Genomic DNA, 18,255 nt, shown 5'->3' with positions numbered 1-18,255 from the left:
TTACTATTCAAACTGCTTCCACACTCTTTCAGACTGTATATTCAGGGCTAAGACCCACTGTGTGATTTATTTTATTCCTGTCATTGCTGTTTCTGTGCTCCTTTTTTGCCAGGTGCTTCCAACATTAGGAGTGATTTCCATCGTCACAGCCCTGTACCTGTGTGATGAGGTTAATGTTGCTGGTTTTGGCTATGACATGACACGGCCAGACCTACCTTTACATTACTATGAAACAGTCCGGATGAATGCGATGAATGCTCAAGCTGTGCACAATGTGAATCGAGAGAAACGCTTCCTTGCTTCTTTAGTGAGAGCCAACGTTGTCAATGACCTTACCAATGGGATAAGGTGGTAGAAGGACACTGAAGATCCACAGCCCACTGTTGAAATCTCAATCTTTTTAAACATTTAAAACAAAAGGAATATTTCAGCAACATCTTCATGTTCAATCATAGACAAGCACCAGACAAATGACACAGTGTTCTTCCTTCAGAATTTTCCAAACAGAAGCAATGCACGAGAGATTTAAGCAGAAAATGGTCACACAGCCATTGTGGAGGGGTGAGTTAACCAGAGTTAGTACACTTGGGGGCACTCAGTTAGCCCAAACAACTTTTGCGGCTGTTACAAGACAGGAGACACAGCTAAAACAAGATTAGCAAGAAAGCCAAAACTGAAGCAAGTTAATAGCTAGCAAAGAATCAAACTGAAATCATGAAATGATGCGTGGTTTTAATACACAAGAAATATCTATAGAACATAGAACATTACAGCACAGTACAGGCCCTTCGGCCCTCGATGTTGTGCTGACCTGTCATACCGATCTCAAGCCCATCTAACCTACACTATTCCATGTACGTCCATATGCTTGTCCAATGACAACTTAAATGTACCTAAAGTTGGCGAATCTACTACCGTTGCAGGCAAAGCGTTCCATTCCCTTACTACTCTCTGAGTAAAGAAACTACCTCTGACATCTGTCCTATATCTTTCACCCCTCAATTTAAAGCTATGTCCCCTCGTGCTCGCCGTCACCATCCTAGGAAAAAGGCTCTCCCTATCCACCCTATCTAACCCTCTGATTATTTTATATGTCTCAATTAAGTCACCTCTCAACCTTCTTCTCTCTAATGAAAATAGCCTCAAGTCCCTCAACCTTTCCTCATAAGACCTTCCCTCCATACCAGGCAACATCCTAGTAAATCTCCTCTGCACCCTTTCGAAAGCTTCCACATCCTTCTTATAATGCGGTGACCAGAACTGTACACAATACTCCAAGTGTGGCCGCGCCAGAGTTTTGTACAGCTGCAGCATAACCTCTTGGTTCCGGAACTCAATCCCTCTATTAATAAAAGCTAAAACACTGTATGCCTTCTTAACAACCCTGTCAACCTGGGTGGCAACTTTCAAGGATCTGTGTACATGGACACCGAGATCTCTCTGCTCATCTACACTACCAAGAATCTTACCATTAGCCCAGTACTTTGCCTTCCGGTTACTCCTACCAAAGTGCATCACCTCACACTTGTCTGCATTAAACTCCATTTGCCACCTCTCAGCCCAGCTCTGCAGCTTATCTATGTCTCTCTGCAACCTACAGCATCCTTCGTCACTATCCACAACTCCACTGACCTTAGTGTCGTCTGCAAATTTACTAACCCATCCTTCTACGCCCTCATCCAGGTCATTTATAAAAATGACAAACAGCAGTGGACCCAACACCGACCCTTGCGGTACACCACTAGTAACTGGTCTCCAGGATGAACATTTCCCATCAACTACCACCCTCTGTCTTCTTTCAGCAAGCCAATTTCCAATCCAAACTGCTATATCTCCCACAATTCCATTCCTCCACATTTTGTACAATAGCCTACTGTGGGAAACCTTATCGAACGCCTTGCTGAAATCCATATACACCACATCAACTGGTTTACTCTCATCTACCTGTTTGGTCACCTTCTCAAAGAACTCAATAAGGTTTGTGAGGCACGACCTACCCTTCAGAAAACCGTGCTGACTATCCCTAATCAATTTATTCTTTTCTAGATGATTATAAATCCTATCCCTTATAACCTTTTCCAACACTTTACCAACAACTGAGGTAAGGCTCACTGGTCTATATTTACCAGGGTTGTCTCTACTCCCCTTCTTGAACAGGGGAACCACATTTGCTATCCTCCAGTCGTCTGGCACTATTCCTGTAGACAATGACGAGTTAAAGATCAATGCCAAAGGCTCGGCAATCTCCTTCCTGGCTTCCCAGAGGATCCTAGGATAAATCCCATCCTGCCCAAGGGACTTATCTATCTTCACACTCTTTAGGATTTCTGATACCTCTTCCTTGTGAACCTCAATCCCACCTGGTCTAGTAGCCTGTATCTCAGTATTCTCCTCGACAGCAGTGTCGTTTTCTAGCGTGAACACTGTCGAAAAACATTCATTTAGTGCTTCCCCTATTTCCTCTGACTCCACACACAACTTACCACTACTATCCTTGATTGGCCCTAATCTTACTTTCGTCATTCTTTTATTCCTTAAATACCTATAGAAAGCCTTAGGGTTTACCCTGATCCTATCCACCAACAACTTTTCATGTCTCCTCCTGGCTCTTCTGAGGTCTCTCTTTATGTCTTTCCTGGCTACCTCGTAGCCCTCAGGCGCCCTAACTGAGCCTTCACATCTCATCCTAACATAAGCCTTCTTCTTCCTCTTGACCAGAGATTCCACTTCCTTCATAAGCCATGGCTGCCGCGATCTACAGCTTCCTCCCTGCCTGACAGGTACATACTTATCTAGGACACACAGGAGCTTTTCCTTGAATAAGCTCCACATTTCTAATGTGCCCATCCCCTGCAGTTTCCTTCCCCATCCTATGCTCCCTAAATCTTGCCTAATCTCATCGTAATTGCCTTTCCCCCAGCTATAACTCTTGCCCAGTGGTATACACCTATCCCTTTCCATCACTAAAGTAAACATAACAGAATTGTGATCGCTATCACCAAAGTGCTCACCTACTTCCAAATCTAACACCTGGCCGGGCTTATTACCCAGTACCAAATCTAATGTGACTTCGCCCCTTGTTAGCCTGTCTACATACTGTGTCAGGAAGCCATCCTGCACACACTGGACAAAAACTGACCCATCTATAGTACTCGAACTATAGTGTTCCCAGTCAATATTTGGAAAGTTGAAGTCCCCCATGACAACTACCCTGTCTCTCTCACACCTATTGAGAATCATCTTTGCTATCCTTTCCTCTACACATCTGGAACTATTCGGAGGCCTATAGAAAACTCCCAACAGGGTGACCTCTCCTTTCCTGTTTCTAACCTCAGCCCATACTACCTCAGTTGACGAGTCCCCAAACATCCTTTCTGCAAATGTAATACTGTCCTTGACCAACAATGCCACACCTCCCCCCCTTTTACCATCTTCTCTGTTCTTACTGAAACATCTAAATCCTGGAACGACCATTCCCATCCCTGCTCTATCCATGTCTCTGCAATGGCCACAACATTGAAGTCCCAATATCGGAAGGTAAACTCATTCAGCACACTTAATTTAAAATGTATGCACTCTGTTGAACGGTGCAAAGGACCTAACCTTGCGTAATTCAGGTAAAAGTTGGACCCAGATGCAGTTTCAGTTTTGCTTTGAACGTTGTGAAAGCAGACATCTGTTAGTTGACACCAATTGTTTGAGAGACTAAATGCATTCTGGGCAGGAGGCCCAATATAAGCTCCCAGGCACCCCAGATTCTCCCAAATGGGCAGTTTTTCCGTGAGCAGGCATAAATAATTGTTTGTTTATTTTGTTTATGATATTGTATCAAATGATTTACCTTGGTTGTACAATTTGTATATTACTATTAATAACAAATTAAAGCCTCTGAGATTTTGACACTGCATTCTCAAACCTATTAATTATAAGATGGAACAGAAGCCAAGCCTTTTATTTATCAGAGCCCTCCCTGCCAATGCTGCAAGGTCTGGTGTATTACTTCACAGCCATTTCAATAGGAAGATACTAAATAATTAATACAGCTGGTACATTGAAAGGTGAGATCCAGAGCACAACGGAGGAAGACTGCGCAATAAATAGTCCAGGGCAAAGTTATGTTATCAGGTGTTAGTTCAAGAAGAATCTATTTCAACAGTAGCCCAGACTGATGAATGTTACATTTCTTAAAGCAGAGAATCCTTGTTGCTTATGCTGTTCACCTAACACAACCATGCCAGCTCTTTCAAAAAAAAGCTAGCCAGTTAATGCCTCCCTCCATAATCCTGCATGTTACTTCTCTCCGGGTACATGCTCAATTGCTCTTTGAACGTTCAGATGGAATCTAATTCCATCCATTTTCAGGCGGTGCATTCCAGAATGTAACAATCTACTGTGCAAAGAAAATTCCTCTCAAAATCTTCTGCTAATTATTTACGAACTTCAGTTATGAATTATTATGCTTACACCATATGCTACTGCTTTGCAAAGTCAGAATTTCAAGGCAAATCAAGATGAGAAAGTGAAGGGAAATAATAAGGATGCAACACTGCATCCCCATAAACATGGGAATTACCTTCAGGCCAGTGACAGTGAACTTGACCTGATACTCGTGCAGGAAAATTGGGAATGCTGGCGTGAAAATATATTAGTGAGCGCTGAGTATGCACCCAAATCAAAGAGAAAAACCCAAAGAACTAATTTCTGGAGAGTTTTGTCGATGTATGTTTTCTGGCACTTGACAATTGAAAATGATTGTTAACGACTGCACCTCACTGAATTAGTGGGAAATCAATCAGCCATTCTCTGCATTTAAAACAGCTATTCCTAGCTGGAAGTGAATGGTTGGAAAATGCCTCCATATCCTCTGTTGTAGGGTTTCATAAACATTTTGGAAAGAAGCTCCTCTGTTGTGTGAAATTTTCTGAAGACTGCAAGCTGTGCAGGCAACTAACCAACATTCAGAATGAAGATAAATCACGTGGTTAATGATGTTATTGAAAATGTTAAAAATTTAATTTTGGCACATAACATGTCTTGAAAACGAAGTTCACCAAAAACAAACAGCTGAGTCATTCCTGTGTGATTATTCAGTTCGCTGCAGTTTTCTTGTTCAGTTTCCATTGACTCGTTTTTAGTCACTCGATTGCTAACTTACCAGGCACGTGGTTTTTGAGATGCTCACAATTCTGTTGTCTGACCGACATTATGTTTTGGAGGAGTTACAAATCAGCCATTGAACCTTTCACTATTCGACAGATATGGAATTTTTTTCCTCGCATATTGGAGATATTATTGCCAATAATGGAGACAGCAAGCTTTATGAGTGGTCAGTTAAGAATCAATATCTTTCTAGAATTATAGCTAGCATTTTCTTTGTAACTGAGCTAAGAATTTAATTAAGGCAAAAAAAGGAAAACGAGTTTCTCCCAACATCAGACAAGATTAAAAAAAACTCTGCTGGAATTTAGCTCATTAGTTAACTAGTTTAATCAGTTCAGTCTAGCATGAGGGCCACTTGTTCTTTTGTACTGTGAGCTAAAAGTGCGATGAGATTGCTGCTTTAAGCCAAGGCAACTGATAAAACAAGTTACTAGAACATATTGTAGATTTACTAGGATGCTGCCTGGACTGGAGGCCAGGTCTGAAAAGGAAAAGTTGAGGGAGCTAGGGCTTTTTTCATTGGAGTGAAGAATGCTGAGAGGTGACTAGATAGAGGTTTATGAGATGATGAGAGGCATGGGTAGAGTAGATAGTCAGAGACTTTTTCCAAGGGCGGAAATACGATTATGAGGGAGCATAGTTTTAAGGTGACTGCAGGAAAGTACAGGGGAGATGTCAGAGGTAGGTTCTTCACACAGAGTGGTGGGCGTGTGGAATGCACTGCTAGCAGTGGTAGTGGAGTCAGATACTTTAGAGACTTTCAAGCGACTCTTGGATATGCACATGGAGGATAGTAAAATGTCGGGTATGCAGGGTAGATTGATCTTAGTAGGATAATAGGTCGGCACAGCATCGTGGGCTGAAAGGCCTGTACTGTTCTATGTTCTATGTTCATGGTGAGATGCATCTACAATGTTGCCTGACTCAAGCAGCGAGGGAGCATTCCCAACAGAATGGCACTGCCTGTATGTGTGCAGGGCGTTTCTGCTCAGCGACAGGCTTTTGGTTGGCTTTGCAATCAGGACCTGATGTTCTGGGCTCAGGGCAGTAGCAACTACTTGATTGGTTCCTACAACCCAACGTGTGAGCAATATAGCAGTAACATCCAGACTGTGGAAAAGAAAGCATCCATATTGCTCTCTCGCCTGTGTGGAGAAGTAAATCGTGAGTAACTAGCTACTTTCCATCACTGTTCTCGGTAAGTCGTTAACTCTGCAAATTCCAGCTGAAAGGAAAAGCAAAAAAGATCATCTTCAGAGGCACTAATCCTCAAACAGCGAATAAAAGATGGAAAATCCCTGTATCCATAACCTCATGTCATTAGCAAAGACTTGAAAAGAGAATAGAAACTGAGAAAACACTCATTGACATCTATACTTCAGGCTGGTGGTTCTCTTCCACCCGTCCGCTCCTCCCACCTCACTGACCAATCCCCACCACTGCCTACCTGCATTCACCTGTCACCATCCCACCTACCTTCCCCAGCCCCACCCCTCTATTTATTTCTGAGCTCCCCTTTCAACCCACCCCACACCACCCCCCCTCCTTTTCTGAAGAAGAGCCCCGACGCGAAACATCAACTATCCTGCCCTGATGCTGCTGTGTGTTCCTCCAGCTCCACACTGTGTTATGTCTGACTCCAGCATCTGCAGCTGTTACCATCTCCTCCTCTAGTGAGTCGTTAATTGTCCACAAATCATGATTGCAAGTGGAGGTCTAGACTCAAAACGCCAGCGTTCCTGCTCCTCTGATGCTGCTTGGCCTGCTGTGCTCATCCAGCTCTACACCTCATTATCCATGACTGGAAGTGACAGGTCTGCAAATTGCCATTCGTTGTGGAATCATTTAGCTCCATCATTTTTTTCTTTTACTATTTGTCTTGCAAGTAATCCTGTTTTGTAATGTCACCAGATTGGCAATTCATTTTTAGGTATGTCTGGTGCTGCTCCTGGCATCCCCTCTTCATTGAATCCCCTGGTTGATGCCCTGGCTTAATGGTAGTTGTGGGGTTTGGGGGAACCGGAGGTGAAGTTTGCCAGGCCATGAGGTTGCAAAGCATAATTCTGCTGCAGATTGCCCACAGTGCCTTGTGGGTGCCCCATTCTTGTTGTCCCACATTTGTTCAAAGTCTATCCTATTAAGCATGATAATGCCACACAATGCAGGGTATTCTCAACGTAAAAGACGGGACTTCATTTTCACAACGGTTGTGTGGTGTTTATTCTATCTGTACTGTGTTGGAAACGTTCATCTGCGTAAGCAGATTGGTGACGATAAGGTCAAGAATGCTCTTTGCTTATCACCTGCCGCAGAGCCATTCTAGCAGCTACGTCCTTTCGACTTGATCTCGGTGATGGTGCTAATCTCCCTCCCAGTGCACATTCTGCACTCTCAGCACTGCTTTCATGTATTGTTCTTTATCGAGGAGCACTGACTCAACAGCTGATCTTGGCGGGGGTGGGGGTTATGTGGTAATCAGCAAGATGTTTCCTTAGCCATGTTTCACCTGATGCCAGGTCCAGAATCAATATTGAAGACTTCCAGGGAAGCTCCCTCTTGCTGTGCCACACGCTCTTATTGGTCTATCCTGTTATTGGAATGAGAACCCAGGAATGGTAACGATGTTGTCTAGAACATTACTTGAAGGTATGAACTTGTGAATATGACTGTTAGGCTTTTGCTTGACTAATCCATGAGACAGTCTCCTTTAGTAGAGAGAACTTCACAGGGTCAACAGGGCTGTGTTTACCAGTGTTGTTTCCAATGTCTTAGCTGATTAGTACAACTGAACGACTTTGTGGATATTTGAGAGGGGATGTAAGAATCAACCATGTTGCTGTATTCTGGAGTCATATCAGGCTAGACCAGGAAAGGATTGCGGTTTTCCTTCCCCAAAGGACATTAGTTAGTGAACCTGATGGGTTTATACAATAATTAATAATAGTTTCATGGTCACTTTTAGACTGTAAATTGCAGATTTGCATTGAATTCGAATTCCACCCAAACCCTCAGGAAATCATCAGTGTCTCTGGATTACTAAATGAGTGACAATGTTCTATCACCTCCTCCTGTTCACAATGGAGCAGTGCAGTTTGATTACCAGGACCTTCTTCCCATAAGAGTGAGAACACTGTCATACTATTTCTTTAACATGTCAATATGATCATTAGTTGTTTTATCAACATAATTTCTTATTCCTATCTACTCACTGCATAATTCATGTCATTGAGTTTTTGTTTGATTTGATCCAAGTCTACAGAACCTTCCTTTCATTAGTTCCCTTCAAAAAAGTACCAACATATTGTTTAAAGCAACAACATTTCAAGCTTTGGCCTTTTTAAAAAAATCTATTCTAGTCTTCATGGAGCATCTGTCAACTGCTTTTTGCCTCACTCACTCACTTTGGTTAATTTCTCCCTGAAACTTGAAACATTGAGCTTGACTCTCCGAGCTTTGGTGCATAAAATTCACTTTAATCAATCTAAAGCTACTAATTGTTTTAAAATCCTTTGGCCCAAGACAGAATCAAAAGAAGAAAAAGAATCGAGGGGAAGAAACGAATTCCAATATCAAAGAGCTCAGCAACATTCTAGTGAAACAAGACTGAATCATGTAAAGTGAAAAGTGTAAAAGTGTATGCAAAATGGTATAGATTTGCACATCTGAAGTGTACCAGGTTTTGAGAGCTTCTTTGATTATAGCCTATCAGATCCTTTTCTCTGAACACATTCCTTAACAGGACAGAAGATCAAGGGAGATGGCAAAGATAAAGGTTATTAAGCAGGAGGACTAGAGGGAAAAAAAGGATAAGATCGCTGCTCTATCAGAAAGAATGTCCAATTTTCCAAAGTTCAATTTTCAGCAGTCACCATGCAGTTCTGTCAGGCTATTTTTGTGTTTGCTTCGCTAAAATGTTAGTACAATTTAGCGTCATGTTTACTGAACGTGGAAATCATATCCGAGTGCAGAAACTTCTGTTTTAACAAAGCTCACAAACAAACAGCTTAGTTCTCTCCATATCAGTGGACACCTGACTTGCTGAAATCTTCCAGTGTTTATTGTTTTGATTTTGACATTGCATATTTTATTTTATATACTGGTAATGCTTTCAGCAAAAGAAATTAAAAGCATTAATCTATTCAGTGAAAGTAGTGTACATCTCTACTCAATGACAAGTCAGTAAGCAGAATTAACAGCACAGTAAGAGCCACTTGGCTCAAATGGTCCATGCTGGTGTTTATTCTCCACATGAGCTTTTACCACCTCACCGTGTTAACTTATCTTTCTATTTCTTTCTCATTCATGTATTTGTCCAATTTTCCCCCCTGAATATATCCATGTTATCCACTTGATCTTCTCCACATAGTAGCAAAGATCCACATTGTAAGTGCTTTACCAGCTTAATCTTCATTATTATCTCCCTATCATACCCATAGCCCTGGCCCCACCACTGTTCCTGTATCCTGCTGGGATACACTTTTAAGTCTAACAAAGTGAGAAGCTGGATGAAGACAGCAGGCCAAGCAGCATCGCAGGAGCACAAAAGCTGACGTTTCAGGCCTAGACCCTTCATCATTTGTGCTCCTGAGATGCTGCTTGGCCTGCTGTGTTCATCCAGCTCCACACTTTGTTATCTTGGATTCTCCAGCACCTGCAGTCCCCATTATCTTTACACTTTTAAGTCTGCCTGCTCTGAAAGACTAATATCCACAAACCAAGATGGATTTTTAATCTTTATGGCATGAAGCAGTGAACCGAAATCTAGTTACTAACCCCTAACACTTACTTCCTGAAGCTCACATCAGGTGACAGAGGGTTTAACCAGTTCTACTTTTCCTAGCCCAGGACCCAATGAGGCAAACAGCTGCCATCCCACTGAAGTGAGCTACTCATCACAGATCATGCGTCATAAAATAAAAACATGTTGTTTGTACGCTTGAATGTGAAGGAAGGTGCATCTCCACCTCGGAGGGCAGAAATCTAACGACAATGGCAATAATCTGGCTGGTGAATATGAGACCAAACAACCCAAAATCATGTACTGGTTCCCATTCTGGCCTTCCTCCATATGCTCACCCAAAACGCTAAATGGTAAAGTTCCATCAAAAATGAATTCAATCCATTCCCACTTCTCATGTTCTTCTAAACTGCACTAGCCACAGAGAAAGGATTTGAAACTCAGATGGGACTTGCAGCAAGGTAGGGGGTGGGGGAATCTCATAATCGAGACACAGGAGCCAACTGGATTTCAAAAGCTTGAAGCTTACTTGACTGCAGGCCGGAGGGTTACACCTGCCACTGTCCCCTGAGCTTATTGTGGCCCCCAATTCAAATATGCAGCACTATCTCCCATCTGTAGCAGTTCTTTCTGAGTGTTTGTCCTTCCCATTAGCATCTGATTTCACCAACACAGATGCCCATTCTCCAAGCTTCCATGATCTCTGCCCTGCTGTTTAAAGGAGTGGGATGCGCGAGGGCTCCCATAATCTGCGTGCCAGGTCAGAGCACTGCTGAATGATGAACTCTGTAGGAATGACACCCAGGTGGATAGTGAGAAGCTCAAAGCACTTGATCACCTCCAAGCTGTGGTTCTTGCCGTAATATCGCAGTAGCTTCCTGAGAAAGAGACAGAACAGGTATTGCGTGACCCATGTTGTAAAATCTAGATTCAGTATATTTCACCCCCCGACTCTTACTATTACCACCTCACAGAGATAACAGCAGCACACAAGCCTATATATGGACATTACTTATATAGAAACAAAGAAGCTGAGTATCACTTACCATGTTAATCATATATTACCAAACCTAAGCAATCTCACAAGTAAATTAAAAATATACCAATAATATTGGCTGTTTCTGTGAACTAAATGTAAGCAAATTTGACAAGTGACTGTTACCTAATCTCCTCTTGGTTTTTATTTTGTTGAATTCCATACATGTTCCCTTTTCAGTTCTTAAACAGGGTTACCAGCCAGGCCTACAGTGTTCAATTTCAATTCACGGTCACATTTTGAAATCCAGACTGATGTTCCTAGGAATACTGAATGTGTTGTCAAGTTTTAATTGCTGTGACAAATTAAACATTGAATACTTAAATATGAACCTTCCCTTGTCCAGATAAACAAGCTTTACAGGCTTTCCTCCAAACTCAGCTGCCTTAAGCTGAGAACCAGTTAGATATCTTCTTTCAACGCAATCATCAATACCTGAGTAACTTTGTTATAGCATTATGACCAAAACTGCACACTTCACTCCTGGTATGCACATTGTCAGAGACTTGTACAAACTCACTACATGCTTGGATCTCTGCTCTCTTACTCTGGTTAAATATGATGAGGAGGTGCCGGTGTTGGACTGGGGTGGACAAAGTCAGAATTCACACGACACCAGGTTTAGTTCAACAGGTTTATTTTTAAATCACAAGCTTTTAGAGTGCTGGTCCTTCATCTAGTGAAGTTCTTTGCAGAAGTAGCTAAAGTTTGCCTCAGAACAGAGATTAATTTCAGAATATCATGGGTTCAAGCCCTACCTTCTGTTCTGGTACAATCTGCTGATGCTCCAGTACAGTGTACCGCTACAGCACCCCTACAATCATTGGTGCATTTATTGTAGATAAAATCTTCAGGCTTTCCACAAACTTCCCACCAATAATTCCAGCCCCCAGTCCACAAATCACATCACTGAAGCTTCATACTTTGAAGCCAAACAAAATTTTGCAAAAATGTTATACCTGTAATAATCACCAGTCAAAATCCCAATAGGAGCAGAGTCATCAGATAGCACCGGCAGCTCTATAACTGGCAACTTGTATCCCTGATTCGTAAGATTGAAAGAAGACAAAATATTAGGGTTCTACCAACTGCCACCACACAACAACTTGAGAATAAATAAATATAATTCTCATCCAAAAGAACTCAGCTGGAATGTGTTGACACGAGACATTACATAAGTGGTACATTCAGCCAGCCAGCAGTTTGCTTCTGAGATGTTGCTTTACCCTTCTTGAAGATATAACTCGAAAGCTCTGTGAAGGAACCGTAAGCTCACACATGTCCCTTATTGTGTCTATATGGGGTAGTCCACACTTGGTTAAAAGACTAATTAGAAAAGATACCCACACTTTCATTCTCAAACCAAAGGAAATAGCAGCAGTAGTAGTCTCCGTCACGGAAAGTGAGCGTGGTGTATCCCTTCTGTAAATACCGGCGCCCCATACCAACCAGGGACCATACCTAGTAAACAGGAAGACCTTTAGTTAAAAATATTCATGTAGGAACACATGAAATATTTAATAAATCATATTTACACTGAGCGGACGATAATAATGGCACAGATCAAAGGGATATGCCCTTTGGATTATCAAAAGGTAAAGGGGATTCTGCATATTTGTCCACATTTGAAGATTTATGTGATCTCAAGGGAGTTTACAAGTGCATCAGCCTATTGGTCAGCAAGACATCACACAAGCACCGGCTGTCATTACTACTGCTATTTGCAGAAGTACCAAAATAAGCCCACTGACAATGATCACTGAAGGCTCTAAGGTGGACTCTGGGGATAAGTAAACCAAACAGCCTATAGGTAGACAATACAGGAGATGAATGAGCAAGGAACCATATCGTTTTGCAGATAGCCCAGGTGGATAATGAGCAGGAAGACAGGGGCCACATTACAATGCCACTAACGTGCTGAATTATTAAGCTCCAATATTAAGTAATTGCCAATAGGCAGCTCGAAAAATGCTCCTCTGTAGACAGCCAAGCTGACGAGGACAGAAATGAAATTCTAAAAGGGGTTGAGAAACAACATCAGAAATGTAACTTGTCTTGAATACTTTGACAGCAACCCGCAGTGCTCCACAGCAAGGACTACTGTCTGCATATTCAATTCCACCTCGACAAGGTACACACACAGCATTCATTACCAAGTATAAACTCAAAATTGCTGCAGGGTCCCAACTATTATTTAAATATTTACATGATTACTCCATCATTCATAATGACAATAAAGCTATAGACCATTAATCTATCCAAACCTGAGCAATCACACTTAAGACAAAAAATCCTAGCAGCAATGACTACAACCTTCCTATCTTCTTTCAAGTTAAGAAATGAATGGGAGAACATTTGTGCAGATTATTTAATTACAATGAACTTGAGGGAATTGAGTATTGTAATGACACTGGCTTTTCAAATCTGAGGGCCCGGGCTCAACCCAGCTCAGAACAATGGTAAGAATTGAAAGTACTTTGTATCTTGAAATGAACAAATTCAGTCCAAGTCCTAAAATAATAGACAAAATCAAGTTCTTATGTTTCCCTGGCAATACCATTGTTTGCGAGACAGCAGGCAGTAAAACAGAAAAATAGAGCAGTGGCCTGGTACTGGGTGCTCATCTGAGTTTCCAGCCAAGGCACCTAGTAAATAGAGACTACTCTTTATTTAATCATACATTTTGAAATTATTTCAATTTCCAAAAATGACCGTTGAGTTCCCCAACACACGGCACAGCCTCAGTCTGGGGCGAGCACTTTGAGTATCTAATAAAGGAAGGACATACACAATGAATAGCGGGTCCCCTAGGGAGTACTGAGGAACAATGGAGCCTTGGTGTATAAGTCCATAGATCTCTGAAGGTGAATGCAACGGGTAGACAGTGTGGCGAAGAAATCATACAGAATGCTTGCCTTCATTAGTCAGGGTGTAAAATATTGGCGCAAGGAAATTGTGTTACAACTTTATAGAACATTGGTCAGGCCACAGATGGAATAATGTGTGCACTTCTATTGGAAGGGCGTGATTGCACTCGAGAGAGAGGGCAGAGTAGATTCATCAGGATGTTGCCTGGAACGAAAAGTCTCAGTTATGAGGAGAGACCGGACATGCTGGCTTTGTTTTCCTTGTAGCAGAGGAGGCTGAGGGGTTATCTGATTGAACTGTACAAAATTATGAGGTATAGACACAGCAGATTATGAGAATCTCTTCCCTGTGGCAGACATGTCTAAGATCATAGGTCGTAGAGGGAACTGCCAATGCTTGAGAATCTGAGATAACAGGGTGTAGAGCTGGATGAACACAGCAGGCCAAGCAGCATCAGAGGTGCAGGAAAGCTGACGTTTCGGGTCTGGATCCTGCTTTATTTTCTGAAGAAGGGTCCAGACCCGAAACGTCAGCTTTCCTGCTCCTATGATCCTGCTTGGCCTGCTGTATTCATCCAGCTCTACACCTTTTATCTAAGACCAGAGGTCATAAGTTTAAGGCGAGGAGAAAGTGGTTTAGAAGAGATCTAAAAGTATTTTATTCACTCAGTGGCTGGTAGAAATATGGAATAACAAGGTGTAGAGCCGGATGAACACAGCAGGCCAAGAAAGGTCTGAAGAAGGGCCTAGGCCTGAAACATCAGCTTTCCTGCTCCTCTGATGCTGCTTGGCCTGCTGTGTTCATCCAGCTCTACACCTTGTTATCTCAGATTCTTCAGCATCTGCAGTTCCTACCATCTCAGAGATATGGAATATGCTGCCTGAAATGGTGGTGGAGGATGCTCTCACAACATTTAAGAAGAATGTGGATGAGTATTTAAAATGCCAGGGCTATGAACCAAGTGCAGGTAAATGGGATTAGTGTAGTTTGGTATTTGTTGGTCAGCATAGACGTGGTGGGCCGAAGGACCTACTTCGATGTTGTATGACTCTAGCCTAGTTTCCTCCAGCTTGCCGAGGTGTACCTTGCTTTTGATGAATGAAGCCAACGGTCCTTTCCCCAGCTCTGTGGATTTTTCTGACACATTTAGTGAAGGTGCAATCATTTGACCAATTGTCCGATCCACATAAATGAAATGAATGAGTCCTGGGAAATCTTTCAGATAGGTACAACCCCAAGTTAAGGACAACCTCAAGGAATTAAAAGGGTCACAATAGTTGTAATGTCAAAAGCAGTAAGACAGAACACCAGAATCAAACTTTACCAAAATCAAACAGTAGCGTTAAAGATAATTACACATGGTTCAGCTTCAACTTTCTGAAGTAATGCTGAATTCAACATGGTTCAGTAGGAAGCATGAGAGAAAGAAATACTAGTATTAATATCATGCATTTCATTACCCTGAATAACACAATGGAGTGTTAATGAAGTGTTTTTGAACTGTAGACATTGCTATAATATAGGAAATATAGCAGCGTGATTGCACACAGCCAACTCCCAGAAGCTGCAATATCATAACGGCCAGGCAATCTGCTCTAGTGATGTTGTTTAGGGGATAGGTAGTGGCCAAGATGAGAAATTTTCTTCATCCAGCATGATGGCTCAATGATTAGCACTGCAGCCTCACAGCACCAGGAACCCAGGTTTGATTCCACCCTCGGGTGACTGTCTGTGCGGAGTTTGCATATTCTCCCCGTGTCTGCGTGGGTTTCCTCCGGGTGCTCCGATTCCCTCCCACAGTCCAGAGATGTGCAGGCTAGGTGGAATGCCCATGCTAAATTGTCCTGTAGTGTTCAGGGATGTGTAGATTAGGAGGGTTACAGGGGAATGGGTCTGGTTGGGATGGTCTTAAGGTTGGTGTGGACTTGTTGGGCAGCAGCATCAAACTTTGTATTTATTTTTTTCTTCTTTATTCATTCATGGGATGAGGGTGTCACTGGTCAGGCAGCATTTATTGCCCATCCCTAATTACCCAGAGGGCAGTTCAGAGTCAACCACATTGCTATGGGTCTGGAGTCACATGTAGACCAGATCACGTAAGGATGGCAGTTTCCTTCCCTAAAGGACACTGGTGAACCAGATGGGTTTTTCCTGACAATTGACGATGGATTAATGGTCATCATTAGATTCTTAATTCCAGATTCTTTTTTAATTCAAATCCCACTATCTGCCATGGCAGGATTTGAACCTGGGTCCCAGGAACATTACCCAAGTCTCTAGATTAACAGTCCAGCGATAATACCACTAGGCCATCACTTCCCCTTATAAATCATAAACAAGGGAGCAGATAGGGTATCAATCTCAAATCAGGGCCTCAAAGAGTACAGTACTTCCTCAGTTACTGCACTGAAGTGTCAGCATGGATTATGAGCTCAAGTCTCAGGAGTAGGATTTCAACCTACAACCTCCTGACTCAGGACAGAGTGTAACTCACTGAGCACAGTTGATACTCAATGGCCAATCTTTCTTACTGATGGTACCAGCCAAATGCCACAAGGCACCTCGTCAAGGTGAGAATGAGAATTGGCTTCCTCGAGTTTTCTTTCTCTCAAGGATGTATTAAAATACAATCTCGCAGGAGGAGCCGCTGTCCAATGCTACACGCATGATGCAGTTCTTCCTCTATAGGCAGAGTGTTTAACAGCCATCTGTAAGCATCACAGTAGTATCAATCTGTCCTGCCTCATATGGGAACACAAATATTCCAGCACGAGTAAGTGTAATGTGGAGAAGAGCAAATACAAAGCCTGTTTGTTTACTCTATCCCATTCTAGATGTTTCGGCCTATGATCACAAGCCTCGGGCCAATTCATCACAACAATCCGAACTTTTGCGATAACAAGGTGTAGAGCCACAGCAGGCTAGGCAGCATCAGAGGAGCAGGAAAGCTGTCGTTTCGGGTCTGGAGCATTCTTCAGAAATGCTTTTCCATTTCTGAAGAAGGGTCGAGACCTGAAACATCAGCTTTCCTGCTCCTCTGATGCTGTTTGGCCTGCTGTGATCATCCAGCTCTAGGCCTGGTTACATCAGAAATTAATGGGATCTGGGCATAAAGCACAAGAACAATGTTGTGAGATAAGATAGTGCTGAGAAATTAAAATCAGAGTATTCTTACCACAGCACTTTAACAACATATGATCATGAGGTTCTAAAAAGGCAGCTTTGCGATCAGTGGCAATTAAATGTAAGAACACATAAAATTGTACAGCACGGAATTTAGGTTCTTTTTTCACTGTTCTTCAGCATCTCCCATGAATAGTCCTTTGTGGATCATATAACTTCAGTAGCAGAGTGTCCAAGATGAGGAGACAATAAAAGGAACACCAGAATAAATAAATTAAAAACAGTATTAAATAAAAACCAAAAGAACTGCCGATGCTGTAAATTTGGAACAAAAACAGAAGTTGCTGGGAAAGCTCAGCAGGTCTGGCAGCATCTGTGATGAAACATCAGAGTTAACGTTTCTGAGAAAGGGTCACCAGACCTGAAAGATTAACTCTGATTTTTCTTCACAGATGCTGCCAGGCCTGCTGAGCTTTTCCAGCAACTTGTTTTTGTTTCAAATTAAGAACAGTGTTGGGAAAGGAAGGTTTTCATGTCAATTTCTGACACATACATGAGTTTCCAAGCTGCTCAATCATAGCTGTAATTACAAAAGAATAAGACATTGACTATTTGCCAGTTTTACAGGTATAAATAGGCCTATAACCTGAGTGACCGTCATTTGCAATTCCAGCGGGTTAGTTGGCCATATTGGGTATCACAGGTAGCCCATGCCCATCCCAGCCTGAGCTGGTAATATTCGGCAAGTGAGTCCAAGTAGTGACCAAGAACCGGAATCCCAGCTAATTCTTGCTCTCAAACTACCCACCTCATACCACTGCCACTGTATGCACTCCACCCATCCTTTCCAGCTCTCCTCTCATCAAACCTAGTTTTAGGTTCACCATTCAAACTGGTACCCTAACCAAGATCAGGAAACAAATCAGGGATCAGCAATTAAACCTGTTATATGGAAGAGATTATGCTTAAAAATAAACATTTTTTGAACAAAAAAAAAGTTCTCTCTCACAGAGAATTATTGCCAAACAAGGATATGAGATCACTGTAGTGTTCCTCTTGCTCTTGACCAAAAGAAAATCCTTCCAGTCCATCAGCTTCTCTCTGCAGTGACAGAAGAGATTTCACCACAATGTGAAAATCTAAGTGCTTCAAGAACACACATCAACATACACTCTCCGTGCACCAAATCAAACCACAGAATACCCATCATTTATGTTATATAGGTCTTCTAGAATCTAATCCAATTCCATCTCCATTAAATGCCCATTTTGCATAATTCCAGCATTTTCTGAGCTATCTGATTAGTCACCAAAGATTTTCAGTTAATAAA

At 42.2% G+C, this 18,255-nt stretch overlaps 2 protein-coding genes across 3 annotated transcripts in view; one reads left to right on the top strand and one right to left on the bottom strand.

Moving 5' to 3' along the window:
• The window catches only part of st3gal7 (ST3 beta-galactoside alpha-2,3-sialyltransferase 7), a 32,610-nt gene extending 31,231 nt beyond the window's left edge, over window positions 1-1,379 (top strand). The window contains exon 7 of the mRNA XM_048551304.2: window positions 113-1,379. Coding sequence (XP_048407261.1) covers window positions 113-355 — 243 coding nt within the window. The 3' untranslated portion in view covers window positions 356-1,379. The remainder of the gene's footprint in view (window positions 1-112) is intronic.
• Window positions 1,380-9,193: 7,814 nt separating this feature from the next.
• hps1 (HPS1 biogenesis of lysosomal organelles complex 3 subunit 1) overlaps window positions 9,194-18,255 on the bottom strand; it is a 38,483-nt gene continuing 29,421 nt past the window's right edge. Inside the window, exons 13-17 of one of the 2 annotated variants that reach the window (XM_059653008.1) lie at window positions 17,962-18,026; window positions 14,887-15,029; window positions 12,282-12,395; window positions 11,894-11,976; window positions 9,194-10,776 (exon numbers count right to left, since the gene is read on the bottom strand). In XM_059653008.1, the coding sequence (XP_059508991.1) occupies window positions 10,614-10,776; window positions 11,894-11,976; window positions 12,282-12,395; window positions 14,887-15,029; window positions 17,962-18,026 (568 nt within the window). In that variant the 3' untranslated portion in view covers window positions 9,194-10,613. Of the gene's footprint in view, window positions 10,777-10,805; window positions 11,204-11,893; window positions 11,977-12,281; window positions 12,396-14,886; window positions 15,030-17,961; window positions 18,027-18,255 lie in introns of those variants that run through there. The other variant, XM_059653009.1, reaches the window with a different exon arrangement.

The sequence above is a fragment of the Stegostoma tigrinum genome, chromosome 20 (assembly GCF_030684315.1).
Source record: "Stegostoma tigrinum isolate sSteTig4 chromosome 20, sSteTig4.hap1, whole genome shotgun sequence".
NCBI classification, from domain to species: Eukaryota; Metazoa; Chordata; class Chondrichthyes; order Orectolobiformes; family Stegostomatidae; genus Stegostoma; species Stegostoma tigrinum.
This window is presented reverse-complemented; position numbering and strand designations above follow the sequence as displayed.